Genomic DNA, 22,132 nt, shown 5'->3' with positions numbered 1-22,132 from the left:
ATTTCTTATGTCCATGTAACCGTGGCTATTGTTTGGTCTTCATATTCTGCCTCTGCCTGTACAAATTAGTTCAGCATTGCTCACTGAAAGTGCCAGTTTTGACTCTGTGCTTCTGTTTATTCACCATAAGTTCTGTAAGAACTTCTGCTGCATGTCAGTGTGTTGAATTTGAAAGTAAATAAGCATGCTTTTTGAATATTCAAGTCTAGATCTATTTTTCTGCATTTAAGGTTTCAAAACAAACCTAAACTTTGACAGAGAACCATAAAAACATACATTAGATTTAGTTCATGGGTGGAAAAATAAAATCAACCATATAACACTGGATGCATTTTAAATGAGCTACTCTACCTTTTAATTTACTCTGGGTTACACATGGACTTGTTGCCATCTTAATAATGTAATTTATGTTATAATTTATTTAGTTTGATTCATCCATCCATCCATCCATTATCTTTACCCGTTTATTCCATTTTGGGTCAAGGGGGTCACTGGAGTCCATGTCCAGCACTCACTGTGAGAGAGGTGGGGGACACCCTGGTCAGGTCTCCAGTCCATCACAGGGACACATAGAGACAAACGAGACAAACAACCATTCGCTCTTTCACTCACACCTAGAGACAATTTAGAGTTACCAATCAGCCTAACATGCATGTTTTTGGTCTGTGGGAGGAAACTGGAGCACCCGGAGAAAACCCACGCATGCACGGAGAGAACATGCAAACTCCACCCAGAAAGGTCCCCAGACCGGGATTTGATCAGGCAACCTTCTCACTGAGAGACGGCAGCTCTACCAACTGCACCACCGTGCTGCCCTGATCCAGTGTTGAATTACAAAAAAAGTCACGTGAAAATAATTTTTATTGTAAACAAAACAAAAAACTTAATGTTCAGACGAGACAGAACAGATAAATTAAGAAAAGCTAAATCTGCACGTTTGGACATTGCGAGACAACAAAAGCACTCAGGTAAAGTCAGAAACAGCCAAACGTCTAGAGAGAAAGAGCTCCAGGATTTTCAGCAAAGAAAAAAAAGTCTCCTGGATCAATTTATCATATTACAAGGCCAATATAAAAAGACTAATCCATGGTGGCCAATAAAGATGATAGAGGATATAAATGATCTAAACCCCTCAATAATAAAAGAAACAAAATTTGAAAAACATCAGGAGTGTGGAGCTGTTCAGCCCTTAAGACGCAGCTAAACTAAGATCATGAAGAAGGATGAGAAGAAAATAAGGATAGTGACAGTTTGATAATGCATCACCTGTACAGATGGATTTATGTGGCAAAAAAAGATTTAAAAAATTAAAAAGACAGATAACGTGAAGTGCATAAAGATATTTTATCTTCCTTTGTCCTTGGAGCAAAGCTGATATGTACTTTTAAGTCACATCTGTCTTCTTACGTTCTTTGTTAACAGTTTGAGTTCAGGATGTCAATCACCCTAAAAAGCAGTCGTATTTAAAGATGGAAGAATAATTCACATTAAAGTATGTGAGTCGGTCATCTGACTTCAACTGGATCTGCATATCTGCAGCTGAAGACAAGAAAAAAGGAAGAAATCTGAACGCAGCTGCAGAAAAAACCTGTCAAAGCGTGACAGAGGAACTCATTTTCATTGGTGATGGGTGCAAAAAATACAGAACGTTACCTTACCACAGTTCTGATTGTGCACAAAATGAGAAATCCTAATGAAAGAGTCTAGTTGAAAGAGGACGGGTAACATTCCTTCACACGTTGTGTTGGTTTATTAAAGAGGCTGGAGCACAAAGACCTTTCAACAAAGCAAAATGAGTCATACATAGTTTCCACAGAGAGTGATGACCTGCTGATAATTCTCAATAAAGCCATGAACATATACATTCAATGTTTAATAGTAATAGGTTGAAGTAATAATTCCTGGATCTTTCCATCAAAAGAAGACTTTACAATTTAATTTGAAATGCTGCAAAAAGACTGTTGCTCCGTAACTGACTGCAACAGATTAACAAGTTTTAGTTTAGTGCCCAAATAAGGGCAGCCTAATGATTATTACTAGTTGTCAAAAGGCCAAAGGCAGGTGGTAAAATTTGTGCCTGTGCATGTTTGCATGTGTTTATTTGTTGTTTGTAAAATATCCCATGAACTACGAGAAGTTTTTAAAGAAACTTTAAGAAAGTAGTCATTGTATGTACGGTACATCTGTGACTTGTTGTCTTTTTATGTTCAAGATGGCCACCACAGCTAATCAAACCTTGCCAATGCAAAAAAAATAGCTATAACTTAGCCAATTTAAACCTACTGAGCCAAAATTAGTTGTAGTAGTAGCTGAGAATCATTAACAAGGTTTGACTGCAACAGTTAAAACGCTGTCTTTTCTCAACATAAGCTGATCTTAGTTTAAAACTCTGGCATGTCAGACGGTGGGTGATACCTCTATAAGGCCTGCTAGGTCTTTAATTTCTATAAATGGGTCAACCTGCTTGTATTTGATGGGTTTAATGCTCATTGCATTCTAAATCCTCCTCTTTAAGAGATTTGTTGTTCAGATTTGCACCGTTGAGCCAGAATGAACCACTTTCAGTCACAGTCTCAAAGAGGAAACATTGCAACGAAACTCTTCCGTGCAGCTTCATCTTCATTCTACACACATCAACCCTTTAACCTTCAATAGATTTTAGATTTTAAAATAACTTTAAAATAAATGATCCACTCACCAGTCCATCACATGTACTTATCGCTGCGCTCCCTTGAACAGTGGTATCATCCCAGACCTCACCCAAAAAATGGCACTGGGAGATCCTTGGATGATGGATCTTTGCTCCATCCAGGCCACCGTACCTCCGCTCCGTCAGGAAGCCCGGAGCCAGCAGGTTTGGATTCAGGGTGAGGTTAAAGTGCAAACGATGGCTGTCATGGAGGAACTGGTAGAAGACTCTATCTGTGTCTATTGTTATCTCCGAGGCCTCCCGACGCCGCACTCGACGAGTATGCTGAGACAGAGAGTTGGACAGGAAGTGGCCTCTGGCGTCAACACTGACAGGGTGAACCACTTCATATGGAGGGAGGTCTTGCAGAAATCTCTCTGTGAAAGCCACTGTGAGAAAAAGGAGTGTAAATAAACAAGTAGGTGGTTGTAGAGCTGTAAACAAAACAGAGAGACTAAACTAAACCACATGGAGGCACTTTTTTCAGTCAGAACAGCTTCTTTTCTCCTGGGCGCCACTCTCACACTTCAAAGTTGATTTTCTTTTCTTTTTTGCATTTTACTTTCATGTGCTCCAGGTTTTAAATGGCTTGTGAAATGCATTCTTCAAATAAATATTGTCCTCTAATGTCCTCTGATCTGGAATGGCTGAATCAGAAGTAGCTAGCTGAGTGGCGATATGAAAGAGGAAGGAAAATGTCACTTCACTACCAGGATAAGTGGGGGGTTTTGAATATTTATATATAATTATATATAAAAATATTTATATATTATATTTATTATCAATAACTATCCCTGTGATGGACTTGCGACCCGTCCAGGGTGTACCCCGCCCCTCGCACAGTGATTGCTGGACATGGGCACCAGCAACCCCCGTGACCCAAATTGGAATAAGCGGGTAAAGATAATGGATGGATGGATGGATGGATCAATAACTATATTAACAAGAACGAGAGAAATTGCATTTCATGTGAAAATGAAGTGTGAATGCTTATTGCTGAAGAACTTGCTGAAAACAGCTGAAAATAACTAAAAACATGCTGAAATGTAGCTGAAATGGAAGAACAAGCCCAAGTTAGCAGAAGAAAGCAAAAAAAAATAACTCATATTTGCTGAATTTGGTTTAAATAAGCAAAAATGAGAAGGGCTGAAATGAGATAAAAACATGGAATTAGCTGAAAAGGCTAAATTTAGCAGAAAACAGCTAAAAAGTAGCTGAAAGAGCAGAAAAAGCTGAAAGGAGCATAACAAGCTGAAATGAGCAGAAATAAGTTAATTTGGCTGAAAGAGGCAGAAATTACAACAAAAAACTAATTTACCGTATCTGAAAACTTCTGAAATTAGCTAAAAAAAAAGTAGCTGAAAAGGTGGAACAATCTTAAATTAGCAGAAGAAAGCAGAAATAACATGTTTGCAGAAAGAAGCAGAAATTAACTTATCTGAAAAAGCTAAAATTAGACCCCCCAAAAATGTTGAAAAGTAGCTAAAAAGCAGAAAGCAGACATTACAAGAAGGAAGTGGAGAGAGCACATTTTTGCTGAATTAGGCTGAAAAAAGATTAAACGAGTGCAAAATATGTGGAATTAGTTGAAAAAGTTTAAATTAGCATAAAAACAGCCAAATAGTAGCTGAAATAGTAGAAAAAGCTGAAACTTGAAGAAGTGAGCTGAAAGCAGCAAATCAAGCTGAAATCAGAAAAAGTTAGAAGAAGCACAAAAATGTTGTAGTTAGTAGAAACAATCTGAAAGGAGCAAAAATCAGCTGAAATTAGCTGAAAGTAGCTGATTTTATTTTTTATTTTTTCACAAGGAAGCTGAAAGAAGCTGAAGCAGAACAAAATGTGAAAGGAGCAGTAAAAGGTTGTAAACAGATCTAAAGATTTGAAGGATGGAAAATGAGCTCAATTAATTTTCTATGAGGGAAAAAAGTCAGAAAAGGCTAAATATTTCAAAATGCTAAAGTTGCACCAATACCAAAAGTCAGCATCCTCACCTGAACGAGCTGAACGTTTTGATTTATGATTAGTTGAAATAGCTTAAACCTGTGGGACGAGAATCACAACAAAAACTGTACGGAAGAAAAATGGATCACGATTGTGTGAATGCTTCGTGAACATTCACACATTTAATCATGTAAACAACATCATATAGACATAAACGGAGCTACAGGTGCATTTTATTTATGTTCTTTAATTTTGTTGTGTTCTTTTGCTTCTAGAAAGTTGTTTAGTTCAGTCTTTAAACAGATACACGCTCTCTATCCTGAACAAGATGATGACAGAAGTTCTTTTAATACTGCTGATGAAGTCAGTCTGTAGTTAACACTCGCTGCCGAACTAATTTACTTAACTCGATTCAAGATGAACGCCACAGAAAACCAATCCAAGTAAACACAAAAAGGGCTTTAACTCAACCAGGTTTACAAATACTGACCTAAGGTTCAGTGTGGCAGTAGCTGAGCATCCTGAACTTTAATTACAGAGAGACTGTGTGACCTCTTTGCAAAAAATAAAATAAAACATAAAAATGATATAAACTGTTGGAGGCAAGCTTAGCTGTCTGTTAGCAAAATATTTCATATACCATACAGCAGATTTGAATGAGATTCCCAGAAAGTAACCATTGGATTTACATCCACAACTGATGGACTTTAGAGTCAGCCAAAGTCAAGAGGACAGCTGTGGCTAATTCACATTTACATACAAAAAAAAAAAAAAAAAGGCTAAATCTGAGTTTTTAGCCACGCATACTCCAAACACTAATAGATCACGCAAGATATGACTAGAGATTACACATACTGTATTAACTCAAACAACTCTACCTTCATCGTTTCTTAACATTAGATGATCTTAGTATGAAAATCTGTCAAAGTCAGAGCTGCTGCTCGGCTCTTAAAGAAGGTGCAGCTCTGCATCAGACCCGTCTCCAGGTTCATTTAGGATGTTCCCCGATTGTTCACCACGCTGCAGGGCTGAACGAAAACTGCTGAACCAACTTAGATCGAGTCTGACTACTGAGATCAGAAACAGAGCATGAGACATTTCAGTTACTTCTCTTGGTGTTTCACACTTTGAGTATAAAAAACATTTCTTCCAGATAATGACGCCTTCAAAAGTTTTAGTGAGTGGCTTGTTTAAAAGCTAATAAAGATGTTTATATAAAAGAGATGAACAGAATTTTTTGTAACCGTGTTTCTTCAATTTAAATTTTACAGCAAACTTTACCTTTACAGAAGTCCCTCGTTTATCACGGGGCTAAGGGGACCACGCCCCCACGATATGTGAAAAACTGTGAAGTAGGGATCAAGTAGTCCAATTTCAAGTTTCACTCACAATCCTTCTGTGTAAATAAACCATTTAAATTTAAATACTGTAATATTTTAAATCAACAATCCATGCAGCATGGATTGTTGATTTAAAATATTTAAATTTAAATTTTAGAGAAGAGAAGTGCAGCAGGACACCAAAGGATTAACAGCTGATGCAGCAGCAGCACGGAGCAGAAATGTACTTCTTGATCCATTCCACTATAACAACTGAGCATAGACGAATTAATTAATAACTACCACAACCTGGTTTATCAACATGCAAAGAAGACGCCCGCAGCTAATTTGGCCCTCATTAGGCTGCTGCCTATGTGAAGGTTGGTTTGTGCTCGGAGGACCCGAAATCAGCTGATTTACAAGCTAAACCGTAAGATGGAAGTGATTTGAATTGCAGGCCACCTGCGGCTTTGGGACTCGTCATCATGAAAATGACCTCGAAGACGCTCGAAGCACGGACCAATAGAATGCACCCTAATCTGGCCATTTCGGATCTTGGAAGTACCAGTAAGACTCAAAGTCTGACTGAATAAATCAACAATTGTGGCTTATCTGAATCTGACTCCCCGGTTGGCCTCAAAACAGGCCGACTTATCAATTTCTCCTGGGAAATGTGTAAAGGAAAAGCTTTGTCTACCCCACCCCCCCTCCCCCTTCTGTGGATGATTATCATTACTGTGCTGGCTGACCATTGTCTTATCAGGACAATGGACTATCTGTTAGTGCTTCATGGACTGCCTCGTCGTCAAATGCATATGTAACGTGTTCATAAATGTGCTTAGCTAGCAGAGATTTTTAATGTCTTAAATCGTGTCCTGTTAGGACAAGGTGTGAAGGGATCTTTTGTTGTAATGCCACTATCCTCTCCTCATGGCTTTGTCCCTTTTTCTATCTAAAATATGTATTCTGAAAAGGATAAGAGGCCGCGCTATCATAGCGGCAGCTACGTGCACTCCGCCCATCTTTCGGACGACTGTACGGACATATTCTCGTTGTATCTCGGTACAATGATAATAAAGCTTGTTCTGATTCTGATTAACACTTTTATATTTTGTGATTATGACGATTTTACGATGTGACAGACTTTGAATTTTAAGTTGGAAAACAAAAGTCGATCGGTGCAGCTGGACAGCAAAGGGTTAACCCTTCAAGCAGCTGATTCAGCACGGAGCAGAAATGTGTGGGTGGCAGAGAGAGGAGACCGTGACAGGCTGCAGAGGGAGCTTCTCCCTGCACCTGTGGGCGGCACAAAGGTGCAGCAGGTGCTAAATCATTTAAAATTATGTATTTAAATAAACAATCTATGCCGCTCATGTGGCTCATCCATCAATCAGCCAATTACATTTCATGTCCACTCTTACTTTGAAAAAACGCAAAAGAGCGAGTCAGAGAAAATCGAACCGCGAAGTAGCGAGGGACTACTGTACAGGCTAAAATGACTCTAAAGCTACTATTTGGTGATGATCCTATGAAAATGTCCCAGCATTAATCAACATGCTGTGAGGGAGATGAGGTGGAAGCACATTTACAACAATAACTGACATTATCTCTGTCTGTCACAAATAAATGCCTTTTCAAACAGTCTCACTTCATCAATATCTCTGCTCCCGTCATAGAATCAGATTAAGATTACATGTCTTTAAATAAAATAATATACAGATACACAGCTGGGATTCCCAAACCACCTGACTCTCAACAGGTTTTTACTATTACTTTTTACAGTTTCTTCTCTGATTTTTTATTATTATTATTATTTTATTCAGCAATTAGAGAAAAACTTTGTTTTTTTTTTGTTTTTTAATCTAGTCATGATTTAGGGACAAGCTGAACCAAATGAAGCAAAAACTGTCAAAGTCTTTTGTTAAACAAATGTAGCCTTTGGATAAAAGAAAATGGATTAAAGTTAATAAAAACAAATGCCATTTTTCACCATTGATTTTTTGCTTCAAACAATAAATAATGAGTTGCTCTGAGGAACAAGGTTTATTTATTCTCCTGGCTGCTCATGCTTTTAATAAATGTTTATTAGTAGTTGGTGTTTGTGACTCTGATTTGATGCTTCAGCTGCATCTTTTCTTGTTCTGCTAAATGATGAAAGAGTGTGTGCATCAAACGAATGTCTGCAGCTGTTACTAAGGATGTCATGGTCCATAGGTTCTCACTGGACAGGCAGCTTTTATGTTCAAGTAAAAATGTAGAGGAAAAGACAAAGCTGGAAGAAATCAGAAATGAAAGAAACACACAGCTGCTATACCAAATGAATTATCATGGTTAGTATTCTTCTGTTATTCCAGAACATGAAACCATCCATCCATTATCTTTACCCGCTTATTCCATTTTGGATCACGGGGGTCGCTGGTGCCCATGTCCAGCAGTCACTGTGCGAGGGGCGGGGTACACCCTGGACGGGTCTCCAGTCCATCACAGGGACACATAGAGACAAACGAGACAAAAAACCATTCACTCTCTCACTCACACCTAGGGACAATTTAAAGTTACCAATCAGCCTAACATGCATGTTTTTGGTCTGTGGGAGGAAACCGGAGTACCCGGAGAAAACCCACGCATGCACGGAGAGAACATGCAAACTCCACCCAGAAAGGCCCCTGGACCGGGGTTTGAACCAAGGACCTGCTCGCTGAGAGGCAGCAGCTCAACCAGTTGCGCCACCGTGCTGCCCCTTTATGAAAATAAATTAAGTAAATATAAAGTTTTCTTTTGTGTTTCTTAGGGGAATGTGAATCACTCTTGTCTGCCCTTGATGCACTTGTTTCATTTCTCATTGGACAAAGTCACGTGCTTTCTTTGCTCATCTTGTCTAAAAATGATGCCAAAAAACTGGTTCATGCATTTGTCACGTCTACACTGAACTATTGCAATGGTTTATTATCTGGGTGTCCAAATAATTCTTTAAAAAGCCTTCAGTTGATCCAAAATGCTGCAGCCAGAGTCTTAACTGGAGTTAATGGGAGAGTTCATATCTCTCCAGTTTGAGCTTCTTTCCATTGGCTCCCTGCCAAATTCAGAATTGAATTCAAAATCATTAAGTAAGTAAAACTTTATTTCTTTAGCACCTTTCACAAACATATGGATCACAAAGTGCTTCAAAAAGGCAAGACAATAATTTAAAAAAAGAAAAAAAAAACAAAACAAGATTTAGTAAAAGCCTGTCTGAATAAAAATGTCTTTAGTTGTTTCTTTAAAAAGTCTGTGAGCGTAGGGACAGTGGGAGAGCGTTCCTGAGCCTCGGAGCCACTGCCCGAAAAGCGCAGTCTCTACGGGTTTTAAAACGGGTTCGGGGTGCAGTCAATAATATTTGACTCGAAGACCTCAGAGTCCTAGATGGAGTTAAAGGATCCAAAAGGTCAAGAATGTATCTAGGAGCCTGGCTGTGGATAGCCTTGAAAATTAAAACCAAAATTTAAAAGTTAATCCTCAAGTGCACAGGAAGCCAGTGCAGGGAGGCAAGAACAGGAGTTATGTGCACTGATCTTTCTTCTAACCTACAAAGCTCTCAACAACCTAGCTCCATCTTATATTACAGATCTAACTGTTCTATATTTTCCTAACAGAGCACTTCACTCTCAGATTGCAGGTTTACTCGTGGTCCCTAGAGTTTCTAAAAGCAGAATGGGAGGCAGATCTTTCAGTTATCAGGCTCCTCTCTTGTGGAACCAACGTCCGGTTTCTGTCTATGAGGCTGACACATTGTCCAGTTTTAAGACTGGGATTAAGATTTTCCTTTTTGATAAATCCTATAGTTAGTATGCTTGATTTCCTGCCCTATTCCTTATCCTTTGCTGCTATAATCTTAGACTACTGGAGAACAAATTGACATCATTTAATCAAATGTTTCTTGGAATATCTTGCAAAAAGATGTGAAGTTCTCAACCTTGACCTCTCTAAAGTGGCTTTAAACATCTATTAAGTTCATGGCAAAAAACAAAGCAGACATGTTCCTGTTTTTAGTTTGCTACACCGCCTTATAATCTAGCTGGGTTTTTTTTGTTACTTTTTCCTTTTGACTGTCCTTTTGATTGCAATTTATTTTAATTTGTAAAAGATAAAAAAAATAAAAATGTATGCCTTTTTTATGATTGTCTATTGTCGTTGTTATCCATTGTTGTCATCACTCTTTGTTAAAGAAATCAGGTCTCTCTTGTAAATGAGTCCCTGAGGCTGAATGGGATTAACCAGTCTAAATAAAGGTTGAATGAAAAAAAAAAAAAAAATTGTATTTGTAATTATTCTTTCTTAACACGTGATTCTGTCTTTTTGTCTTTCCTCCTAGAGAAAACCTGATGGCCTCCTTCCTGGACCTGCCATTGTGTATCTGTTCCTCCTTCCTGTTGCTCTCAAACCCATCCAGTTGAAGCAGATGACCATTTGTCCTGAGCCTGGTTCTGCTGGAGGTTTCTTCCTCATGAGGGAGTTTTTCCTTTCCACTGCTGCCTCTGTGCTCGCTTAGGATGGGAGACTGCGACGAAGTGAAAACTCAAAGCAATCCGTTTGTTCTTCAGATAAATAATGTTATTAACCGACTTTATATGTATGTGACTGTTTCTGTTCAGTGGCCTGAGACGACTTCTGTTGTGGTTTGGAGCTATGTGAACAAACTGAATTGAATTGAATTGCTTCAGAGTTCAATCTTTGTGCTTTGCTGCAAATTGATACCTTTTGTTTTGAGCTGCTTCACTGAGAGGAAGTTTTCCAAACGTTGCAAAACACTTCAAATGTTTTCTTTAACATGCATGTAAAAATGCTCCCATTGAGTTCTAACGAGGATGGGTTTTTGTCTTTTATTTTCCAATTAGAATCACTCCAAATAGTTTTTCTGATCACTTCTCTTTCTGGAAAGCAACAGTTCATCTTCATCCTCTCGTGTCTTCTTTGTGCACAGAGACACGTTGGATTTTCTTGGTCGTTTCGTTGGCTTGACGCAGACCAATAATTTCATCCTCCTGAATCTGAGTCACATCTTTTCCACAACCACAGGATGTGCGTTTGCTGATGTGATATTTTGTTAATGAAAAGCTTCTTTCTGCATCAGTTACTTGCTGCCTGCTGAAATATTTTAATCATTGCAATGCTTTCCAGTGGGAGGCTCTTATCTAGGAGCTTACGTAAACGCAGATGGTGGTTTTTATGTTCACTCTATTGAACTTTAGCAGGCATCTTCGTTTAATTACTCTTTAATTCAAGCATAACTCTGTAAACCTCAAATATTCTTGAGCGTTCAGTGTTTAGCAAAAGTCATTTTCAACAATAAGAGTAAAATTTCTGAGTAAAATATGAAACTGCAAGATGTTTAAACAACTTAAAATATCCCATTTCCCTTTAAAACAAAATAATATTTTATTATGAGTGAGTAGTTCCATCATAAATGATGTCTTACTGACATATATTGAGGCACAGACTCTCTGAAGGACAATTACTCAGAAAAAATTAGCTAACAAACAAATGCAGGCACACACTCGCACACGCACACACTGCCAAAAACATCATTGGTCCACCTTTTGGCTGCGGGCAGTGGGCCATAATTTGTCGTAATAAAAAAAAGCTGTGGTTTGTCAGTGTGACTAGAGGTGGGGCTGAACGTAAAACTCAAAAGATTTAAAGTTTGTTGACAAAATCACAAAAATATCAATGGAAAAAAATGCAACATTGTCCAGGTTTCCTGCTCAACATGTGGGCTATTCATGCGTCAAGGATAAAATACGTCTAATTATTAATATCTTTTAATCAGGAGGAAGTCTGAACCCAAGCTGCTTTTTATTTTGGTCTTCTAAAATCTAAAATTATCATGCGGAAGAGCCCTGTGCTGTGATTTACCACCTGAAACTGTTCCAGTTTAAAGGCTTCCTCCCCTCAGAAGAACATCGTTGTCTCCGGATGGTTTGACTCCACGGCACACGTCTGATTTAAACAGGATCAGGCTCCATGCAGACACACTGCTGGTTCCCTGACCTTGGGAGAGATTTGACTTTTAACATCCAAATCCACAAACTAATGTTCAGACTGAGAGGATGGATGCATGGGGAGTGGAGGCGTGGGAGCGTTTCTCTGCAGATAGAGAGCTTCAGATATCTCTGCAAGGAGAATGGGAACCAGCTTGGTTATAATAAAAACAATATTACATCCTGTAAATTCCCAAAGTGGATCCCTGCTTCCTGCTGCTGACTTTTGAGGTCAGAGGTCAGCGTCAGTCAGAGCATCTCCTCTAAATGTCCGTGTGGATGTGGTGGGGGGTGGAGGCCAAAGGCAGACATAATGGAGCTTTAAGCTCTAATATTTCACAAGAGAAAATATATTTTCTGTGAAGCTGCAGTGTGACTGCTGTGAGCTGAATGACTGCTGAAAGCTACTGAAGCTAACAATGATTTGTTAAAGCTAAAAGATGCAGAACACTAACTAAAAAGCAAAATGATGCCTAAAACTGCAACAAAAATTCTAATTTAAGGTAGCAAAGTGACAACTAAAAATAGCAAAAGAGTGCTAAAAGCTAAATGTGCCAAAAGGCTGGAAATCTGAGGAAAATGGTAGCCAAAAGCTAAACGTGAGAAAAAGCAAACCAAAAGCTAAAGAGGTTAGCTAAAAGCTAAAAATAGCAAAAGGCTATCTAAAAGCTAAATGTAGCCTAAAGCTAGCTAGAAGCTAAAAGCCTAACTCAAAGCTAAAAGTAGCTAAATATTTGCTAAAAGGTAAACATGGCAAAAGCTCAGCTAAAAGTGAAAGCTTCAAAGGTTGACTAAAAGTGTGAAAAGGCTAGCTAAGTAAGTTTCTTTCAGCTGCTCTCTTCTTCAGGGGTCACCACAGCGAGCAAACTCACATGAAAGACTTGGGAATTTGTTTTACGCTAAAAGCACTTGCTAATGCAACCTGGGCTCAAACCTGCAACCTCAGAATTACAAGGCCGCAGCACTGACCGCCAAGCTACCGCAGCAAAAAGGTGGCTGAAAGCTAAAAGTAGCTGAATAACAGTTAAAAGCTAAAATTAGCAGAATGATAGCTAAAAGTTAAATGTATGATAAGAAGTCAAAAATAGAGCTGGTATACTGAAACAGATTTCAAAAGGAACCATAAATGAGAACTCAATGTCTTTCTAGTAAATAGTTTTTTTTTTTTTTTTGGTATTTTTGTTTTAAAGTATCTAAAGTTACAAAAAAAGCAAAAGTCATAGCACCAATGTCCTAAATGAGCAGAAGTTTTGATATATATAGGCCTACTAAATAGTAAGTATGCAGAAATAATTAGATTTGTGTGACAATTTGTGTATATTTGTGCTATTTTTGTGTGTAACTGGAACCTTGCGTACACAATTTCATTCCTCCTCATGTACCACATGTGATGTGAACGACAATAAAAAAAACATTGAACCCTGAAGACAAAAACTAAGCAGGCAGCGAGCTTGTGGCCCCCACACTGCCTGAGCTGAAACACCGGCCCTGGTTGCTGGTCAGCAGCACAGTAAACACAGCAGCCACAACTGGTCCGGTTCTGGTTCTGCTCTGACCGCCTTCAATCAGACCCACAATCATGGAGCAGGAGGAGCTGTGTGCTGAGTTCAAAGACCTGGACGTTTTGAAACGTGTCACCAACCTGGTTCGTGGGGCAGTCCCGACGCTCTGCTGCTGGTTTGCAGCGTCAGAAGAAGAAGAAGCGCGACTTGACCTGGAGACGCTCCTGGTCCTGAAGCGTGCGGACACCTCCCCAAACGGGTCATTTTGTCAGGACGGTAACCCGGATGTCTGAAACATTTAACGCCTTTTATTTCCCAACAGTCACTTCAGATGAAGTCCATTAGAGCAGGGTGCACTCTTTGCTTTGTTGCGACCAGCGTGCGCTCAAACTGTACCAGTAAGACCCCCCCAGTTCAGGCCTGGACATCGTTTGTCTCCTCGGGACGTTTTGGTTGCATTCTGACTCTAACTCCGACCACTCTGTAAATGTTTGTCTCAGGAATGGCTGGTCCTCATGTCCTCCATCAGTCTCCTCCCGACAACCAGTGACAGCTTGAAAACTTTTCTCTGAAACTTGTGCAGAGCCACGAGCCACCCCCACAGATGGGTGGACTTTAGACAATGGGCTGCAAGCTTAAAGGGGAATGCTGCTCCAAGAAATCCCAGATCCGAACCAGTTGCCTGATACTCCTCTTGGGGAGTCAGAGGAGCACCCGTTTCCACACTGGTGCGTTCACGGACAGCAGGAGAAATGAGCTCTGATCAAAAGCTTTTACCTCATGCATGAGATGTCAACACTTAAAAGCATTAAAGGGCTTGAAGAAATGCATGTCGCCCGCCGCCTTTGATGTCAGGGTTTTAAATGAAGTTCATCTATGTTTAGATATGAGGAAGCTGTAGCTTTTTTTTAGTAAACCTCACAGGCTGGTCCTGGTTAAGAATGACTCTCAACTACCAAAGTCCTTGATCAATAATCCAGGTATATAATCCAGCAATTTTCAGTCAGGTCATCTGGAGAGTTTCTTTCTTTTTTTTTTTTTTTGTGCATGGACTTTGTTGGTTTTGAACCAGTTTGATATGACTGTCGAGAGGAAGAGGGGGCGAGCCAAAGACACCATCTTAGCACCAACATAACTGGTTTGTTCCACTTTGGAGTAAGCTGCTGGGGGAAGAATCAGTTTTGTGTTGTGTGATTCCTTGACTGATGAAGCCTTCTGGATGGAAGGTGAAACGTTTCAGCACACAAAAAAAGAAGCTGTCCAGATGACCTGACTGAAAATTGTTGGACTCTCAGCTACTACCACTCTACATTTTATCTCTGTCTTTAAAACAGACTTTTCTGTTTTTTTGTTTTCCAAAGTTGAACATCAGTTAAAGTTCAGTCGACATCTTGAACTGGTTTGACTCCATTAATCAGATAGTTTAGATGTGCACTGGATAGAATTATATTGGGTTATATCACAGTTTATACAGCTACACTATTAAAATTAAAATTCCTTTCAAGTCACGGTGTCACTGGTGTCTATGTCCAGCTATCAGGGGGGGGGGGGGGGGGGGGCTTCCCCGGCTGGGATTTACTCCAGGCGACCTTCTTGCTGAGAGGCAGCAGCTCTACCATCTGATCCACCGTGCTGCCCGCACTGCAAAAACTGATTGATAATTGTTGATTAAAAATGAAAGAAAATAATGACCTCACAAACTTCCATTCTCACTGAAAGCCTTCTGTCTTTTATATCAGACTCTTTGACATCTGCACATAAGGCCTACTCATCTTGACAAATCTATAATTGTCATCTGATCAAAGCTGACAAATAAATAACTTTAATAATGACTTACATTTGAATATAACAGTATAACAATACACAATGATAACACTCATTTTTATTACCTGTTAAATAATTATAACACATTGCAACTGTCCCCAGGCCCGGGGTCAGCTGCAACATCTAACTCCTTGTATTTAATTGTAAATTGTAAACAAAACAGACCTACTGTCTTTACTCACCTTTAAATAGTTTTGACTATTAACAGTTAGATGTAAATTTATTGTATAACGCTTTAGTTTATCTAATCCAAACTGCAAGTAACTGAGTCAAATGCAAAAAGTGTTGCAGCTGTCCCAGTCTCCCTACTTTCTGAAGGTTTCTTTTAAACCAGTTGTTTGTTTACAGACATATTTTGCTAACAGACACACAGACACAAGCAAAAACAGTTGCCTGTTTTGACATTGAGCGGCACGCAGTAATAATAGTAAAACAATGTTCAGTCAGGTCATCTGGACGCTTTCTTTTTTTCTGCTGAAACGTTTTGTCCTTCATCCAAAGGACTTCTTCAGTCTGAGAAGCCAAACAAAATTGATTCCCAACACCAGCATAAGTCCATCTTAGCACCAGTAAACTGTTTGTTTCCCTCTATCGAGTTTTCTTTGGCTTCTCGGAGTGAGGAAGTCCTTTGGATGAAGGACAAAACATCTCAGCAACAAAAGAAACTGTCCAGATTACCTGACTGAACATTGTTGAGTCACCTGAACAGGTTGGGTTTTTTTGTTTGTTTCTGAGACATTTCGTCCTTCATCCAAAGGACTTATTCAATCTGAGAAGCCAAACCAAACTGAATTCCACAAACATCTCACTCCCAGAGTGGAAACAACTAGTTTGCTGTTGATAAGATGTATTCCGGGGTCTGCCCTCTCCCCTGTCAACTCCTCTAAGGCAGCCATGTTGAAGTGGCTCAAAACACCAGAGTTCATGCTGTTAATCCAGGTATTAATCCAACAATGTCATTACGTCTGATCGTACACCAGCAAACGGATTATTTCCACTCTGGGAGTGAGCTGATTGTGGGATTCAGTTTGGTGGCTCCTCAGACTGAAGAAGTCCCTCGGATGAAGGATGAAATGTCTCAGCAACAAAATAACCCATCCAGATGAGCCGACTGAACATTGTTGGATTTTACCTGGATCAATGAGCATGAATTTTGGCATATAAAAAATAGCAATTATGATACTAATAATAATTCTTGGAGAACATGTAAATAGGCCATGAAGGGCACAGTGAATAAACTCTTGACGTGAAACACCCAGTGGTTTCAACAAATTAGATTATTAAAATTAGATTCAAATTATTAATCTTTATTAATCTTTATCTTTATTATTAAAATTTGACTATTAAAATGCAAAAAATTAAACGGAAACGTTAAAGCCCATTTAAAAATGCATGGTCACTAAATGGTAGGTTGTTACTGTTTAATCCCAAAGCCCCGTGGTCTGGACACGTTTGTTGATAATCTTCCTATCAGCCTAGCGCCCCCTCTTGTGGGTGAACTGAGACATTATGGATCAGAGACAGACAAAATGTCCTTCATGTGGATGTTGCGCAGCTATTTGGACATAGACAGTTAATCTGGCAGGTGTGGTATTAAAATAAAGTGTTGCTGGGGTGGAATGGTTACAAAAATCAAAAATCAGAAAAAGGATCAAATTAGCCATATATGTTTATTACACATGTCAGTGCTTTTGTTAATTCATTTTATATGGAGTTTTTTTGTTTTATTTTGTTGTTTTGTTTTTAAATACGCCTCTGGGCTTGTTTTACGCACAGTCCGTGCGCAGCATCACCTGGCGCGCACCATCCTCGTTAGCTGCTGAAGACGGGCTACTGCTTCCTCTCCTCCTCTTGGACCAATCGCGGCTGAGCAGAGGAGCGACACCTTTATAAAAGCAGCCCCCGGGTCAGCTGTCACACAGCGGAGGCGCCATGGAGATGATGAGGAGCCACTGAAGCCGGAGGAGGACGCTGCAGCTCTGAACATGGAGGAGGTGTTTAACCAAAGCGGAGCTCCGAACCGAAGTTCTGCGGGTGATGACAAGTTCACTTTTGAGGACATCGACGTGAGCGCGGACGGCTCTCCCATCCTGAGGATATTCATCTCGGTGGTGTACTCTGTAGTTTGCGCGGTGGGTTTAGTGGGAAACCTGCTCGTTTTCTTCCTCATGAGGCTGAGACAAGGTCGCAAAAGGTCCACCATCAATGTTTTCATCATCAACCTGGCCGTGACGGATTTCCAGTTCGTGCTCACGCTGCCCTTCTGGGCCGTGGACACCGCGCTGGACTTCAGCTGGCCGTTTGGAGACGCCATGTGTAAGATCATCCTGTCGGTCACCGTCATGAACATGTACGCCAGCGTCTTCTTCCTCACCGCCATGAGCGTGACCCGCTACCTGTCTGTGGCAACCGCGCTGAAAAAGAGGTCTTACAGGAGGTCTCGGTGCGTAAAGTGGGTGTGCGCGGTGCTGTGGCTGGCTGCCACCGCGGCCACGGCTCCCACTGCCATCTTCTCCACCGTGACTGTGGTGGCCGGGGAAAAACTGTGCCTCCTCAAGTTTCCAGAGGGACACGACTGGCTCGCCCTTTACCACATCCAGAAAATATTAATAGCCTTCGTGGTGCCCATGTTCATAGTGACTGTGAACTACCTGATGCTGCTGCGCTTTGTGCGCAGGAAGAGCATGGGCAGCAGCAACCCCAAGCGGAGGTCCAGAGTCACCAAGTCCGTCGCCATTGTCGTTCTGTCCTTCTTCTTCTGCTGGATGCCGAACCACGCCATCACCTTCTGGGGGGTTTTGGTGAAGTTTAACGCAGCCAACTGGGACACGTCCTACTACACGGTGCACACCTACGTGTTTCCGGTCACCGTGTGCTTGGCGCACACCAACAGCTGCCTGAACCCGGTTCTTTACTGCCTGATGAGGCCGGAGATCAGGAAGATGCTGAGCAGCTTGTTCTGGAGAGTCTCCACTCCTCCCCAGAGCAAAGGCTGCACCACGCGCTCCGTTACGCACGGAGCAGAGGTCCAGGGGGTCGTGCCTCTGCAGATTCTGGACAACGCGGAGTACACGCTGTCCATCATAGACCGGAAAGGTTCGTCGAGCTCCAAGGTAATCTCGTACACGCACTGAGTCCAGGCTGCTGGAGGAGGTTTGATCGCTCGGTTCACTGTGCGCGTGATCTTTCCACTCCAGTCTGAAGTTCACAGAAGAGGTTTGAATGTCACACCACACCCCTCTGATGGTGACACGAAGCCCCAAAACAAATGATTCATTCATTAACTTGAATAAAACACTGAGGAGGATCCACCTCATGTACTCTTCATATGATTTTATGTATAATATTTTGTCTTGGTCCAGACCTTCAGGACATTTTACTGCTTGGGACGTGAAGACAGAGACACAACGTGGGACATAAAAAGGACAAAGCCTCTCAGCACACTGTGGGATCTTAACATTTTGACTTTATTCCGATTGTTCCCATCATAAAGCAAGTCTGTAAATAAAATGTTTTCCCATCAGTTATGGTGAATTCCTTCCCTCCCCAGCAAAGAGAATGAATTCTTTCCTCCATGCTCTGGAAATGGATGACTGGCACAATCTGCTGTTTTGATGAAGCTCATCCTCGTTTCATCAGCTGCAGGTTTTGCTCTTGCTCTGAGAGAGCAGATGCTCATTTAAATACCAAATATTGTTTTCCTGCACTGAGGCAGCTGAACACTCATCATGTGCTTCTTATTACCAACACCTGTCTGAGGTGACCCCCGAGGGGGGGCTCTTGGCTGTGAAGCCTCCTCCGAAGGTTTATGGAACCTGAGGGAGCCACTTGGCTTCAGGCGGTTGGGACTGAGTCCATGTTTGTGACCTGATGTGACCTCCCCTCGTGTTGTGCCTCGTTGGGTTTGTACTTTCTTTTTATTTCAGTGTCAAAATGTTCAGCAAGGACTGCAGATGTGAAGCTGATGTTCTTGGTTTAATTCATCTCTGTAAGAGGACGTTCAAAAAGTTCTTCAAAAATATTCAACTGTCCCTCTTATGGCAGCAAGTTTAATCGTATGCTTTCAACTGAAGCCGTTTTAAAGCTGTAACAAGGTTGAGCAGCTCTTCAGCTTCTTCTGGACTCAGCCTTGTTGGATTATCAGGATGTTTTCAAGATGGCTGACACACGTGGTGCTCCTCGGTCCTCACTGGAGTGATTTCACAGAGTAATGAAGCACATCCTGCTGGAGGCTTCCTCCACTGATTTAAAGTGTCTGTCAGGACTCTGCAACTCTTCTTATTTGACTTTTCTTTCTTTTTCTTTCGGCTGATCCCTTCGTCAGGGGTCGCCACAGAGAATTATGTCGCATGAAGACTTGGCAGTTATTTTTACACCGGATGTCCGTCCTGACACAACCACAGACACCGAGCTACCACAGCTCTCTCTGTGGAGCAGAGAGCTGCTGTCTAAGGGAGCAGATAGTGGGGGTTAAGGGCCTTGCTCAAGGGCCCAGAGTGGGGCAAATGAGGGTGGAGGCAGTTGTAGGTGCTTCACCGCACCCACATTTTGATGTTGTCAGTACCGGGAGTTGAACCGGCGATCTTCCGAGCACAGGTGAACCTTCTCTAGCCACTGCACCACCACTCCCCCCCCCCCCCCATCTTACTCATCTTATTTGACTAATGTGTGTCAAACCAGTGCCCAGCTCATTCATTTTAATGACATTAATGTTGTTTTCCATCACCTCACGGTGGTTTGGGAGTTTTAATGTTCTGTGAACACGTACGCTCCAACATCTGGATCAGTCTTGATGCTAGCAGCTTTATGAATTTTAATTTCTGAACATCGACAGTGATTACGACTTTGAAAATAGGAACCTCTTATTATTCTGCACAGCAGACGTGCACATGCCTTGTTCTTTTGACCATTTCAAGATTTTTTTTTTTAATTCCAATAGTAATGCCTAAGCAAAAACTTCAAAGGAAAATCTATTTTGTACTTATTTGACCAGAATTAGCTCATCTTGATTCTGTTAGACACATATCAGTTTTTCATGTTTACGTCTAAAGTCACTTCATGTAGATGACATTCAAATGAGAGCTCAGCTCTTCTTTTTCACACTTTAGTGTTTTTTTCCTTCTGCACATTTATAAGTTAACCATTTAATCCACGTTGAACATCAAATTACGTTGCTATTATTTTCATCTAAAGCAAACAGATCGTTTCCACAGAGCGCTCCTTGCAAAATAGTTTCTGTTGTTGTTGTTTTGTCATGGTGACTTCACCTGCTTTGATTTATTGTGGCTTTTATTTAAAATTTTAGAAAATCCAACAGGTTTTTTGCAGATTCTATCTAGAGTTCTAACAAGTCAGATGAGTTCCTAAACATTTTAAACAGCTTCGATGGAGACAAGCCGCGTGCCTGAAGGAAAGTTGCTCTTTGAGATTCTGCAAATTAATTTATGATGCATGCCAAGCTGTCAATCAAATCCTGACTTTTAAAGACAAATTCTATTCACTGCATGTGATGAAGCTTCCGTGTCATGTTAGGTACAATTTCAAGGAAATAACTGAATTGAAAGGAAAAAAGGAGTAATTTTAAAAATAACTTTGCTTCATCCAAAACTGTCAATAAAATATAGTTTTCAGCTGCAAATATCACATTTTAAATTGATATTTTTATTTTAGAAGCATTAGTGTGGAGTAAACATGTATTTATAATTAACTTTTATTAGTTGATGTAATGGCAAATAAAATAAATAAAAATAAGGGTTCAATGGTATTTCTGACTCTGGAACTTTCATGAGAAAAACTCTGACTCCAGCTAGTGGATAAAAATAAACACAGACATAATTGCCATATAGTATTTTGTTTTTATTGTTATTATTATTATTTATAGGCCACTTTGCAAAATGTACATATGATATTCCAGTCTTATGTATACACACCAACCTGGCTGTAAATTAATTCATTAAAACTTTAGTTATATTTACTTAAATAAATATTTGTATTTGTTTGTTTATTTTATTTATTAATTTTATTTATATTTATAAATTTCATTTTTTTTATTTGATTAATCTGATTGCAACCGTCTTTGGAAATGGACGTTACATTTTATTAAGAAAAAGTGACAGAAAAGTTTCATCTTCTTAAAAGGGTAACGTAAACTTTAAAAAAATAATAACACTATTTTATTAAATCTTCCAAAATAAATATTCATTTATTTATTAATTTGTTTGTTTATTGACAAACATCCTTTATATAGAGTATTTTTTTCCTCTCCCATGGAACAAACTGTTCAGATTGAAAGAACTGAAATATTTTTCTCTTACTGTGTTTTCTGGTCTTCAGAAAGGTTTGAAACCAAAACTGAAACTAGTTCTGATTATTAATAATTTTATTTTTAAAGTAACACACTTTTGTCTTCACCAGCAGCTCTACAACAGTTTGTTCAAAGGAGTATTTTTAGATTAGCAATGGATCTTACTTTAAATCCTTTTAATCCAGTTTTGTTCAGCGCACAGCCACTGTAAGAAATAGATTCTTGCCACCCCAGTTGTTTTTAGTTATTTTAATTGTGTTTTGTACAATATTTAGCGCTCACACACACTCCTCTTGAGTTTCAAAATGGTTCCACCCTCCAACCAGAACAGGAACTTTGTCGGAGATGGTTTTAAGACATCCCAGTTGTCCCCTAATTACTGGTGCTTCACTAAACCTGAAACACTGCTTCATTCAGAGTCACACAAGCTGACAAACCTGCAAAAAAGAATCATCTGTAAAAACATCAAATGTAAATGTTCCTTTTTCAGAAACGATAACTGTGCTCTTGTTGAGGCAGATGCATCACAAATGTTT

The 22,132-nt window shown here is 40.0% G+C and overlaps 3 protein-coding genes across 3 annotated transcripts in view; 1 reads left to right on the top strand and 2 right to left on the bottom strand.

The window, feature by feature from the left end:
- Nucleotides 1-6,496, bottom strand: part of LOC119426831 (A disintegrin and metalloproteinase with thrombospondin motifs 7) — a 185,585-nt gene extending 179,089 nt beyond the window's left edge. The window contains exons 1-2 of the mRNA XM_037694417.1: nt 6,412-6,496; nt 2,684-3,078 (exon numbers count right to left, since the gene is read on the bottom strand). Coding sequence (XP_037550345.1) covers nt 2,684-3,078; nt 6,412-6,496 — 480 coding nt within the window. The remainder of the gene's footprint in view (nt 1-2,683; nt 3,079-6,411) is intronic.
- The window catches only part of LOC119424126 (GRAM domain-containing protein 2A-like), a 975,280-nt gene that overhangs the window by 627,294 nt on the left and 325,854 nt on the right, over nt 1-22,132 (bottom strand). The window lies entirely within an intron of this gene.
- On the top strand, nt 17,278-18,426 carry LOC119424117 (relaxin-3 receptor 1-like). The gene has a single exon (XM_037691587.1). The coding sequence runs from the start codon at nt 17,278-17,280 to the stop codon at nt 18,424-18,426; it is 1,149 nt and encodes a 382-aa protein (XP_037547515.1).

Source organism: Nematolebias whitei, chromosome 2 (assembly GCF_014905685.2).
Source record: "Nematolebias whitei isolate Nwh7 chromosome 2, NemWhi1, whole genome shotgun sequence".
Classification (NCBI taxonomy): Eukaryota; Metazoa; Chordata; class Actinopteri; order Cyprinodontiformes; family Rivulidae; genus Nematolebias; species Nematolebias whitei.
The sequence above is the reverse complement of the archived record's forward strand: the minus strand, read 5'-3'. Positions and strand labels throughout refer to the sequence as shown.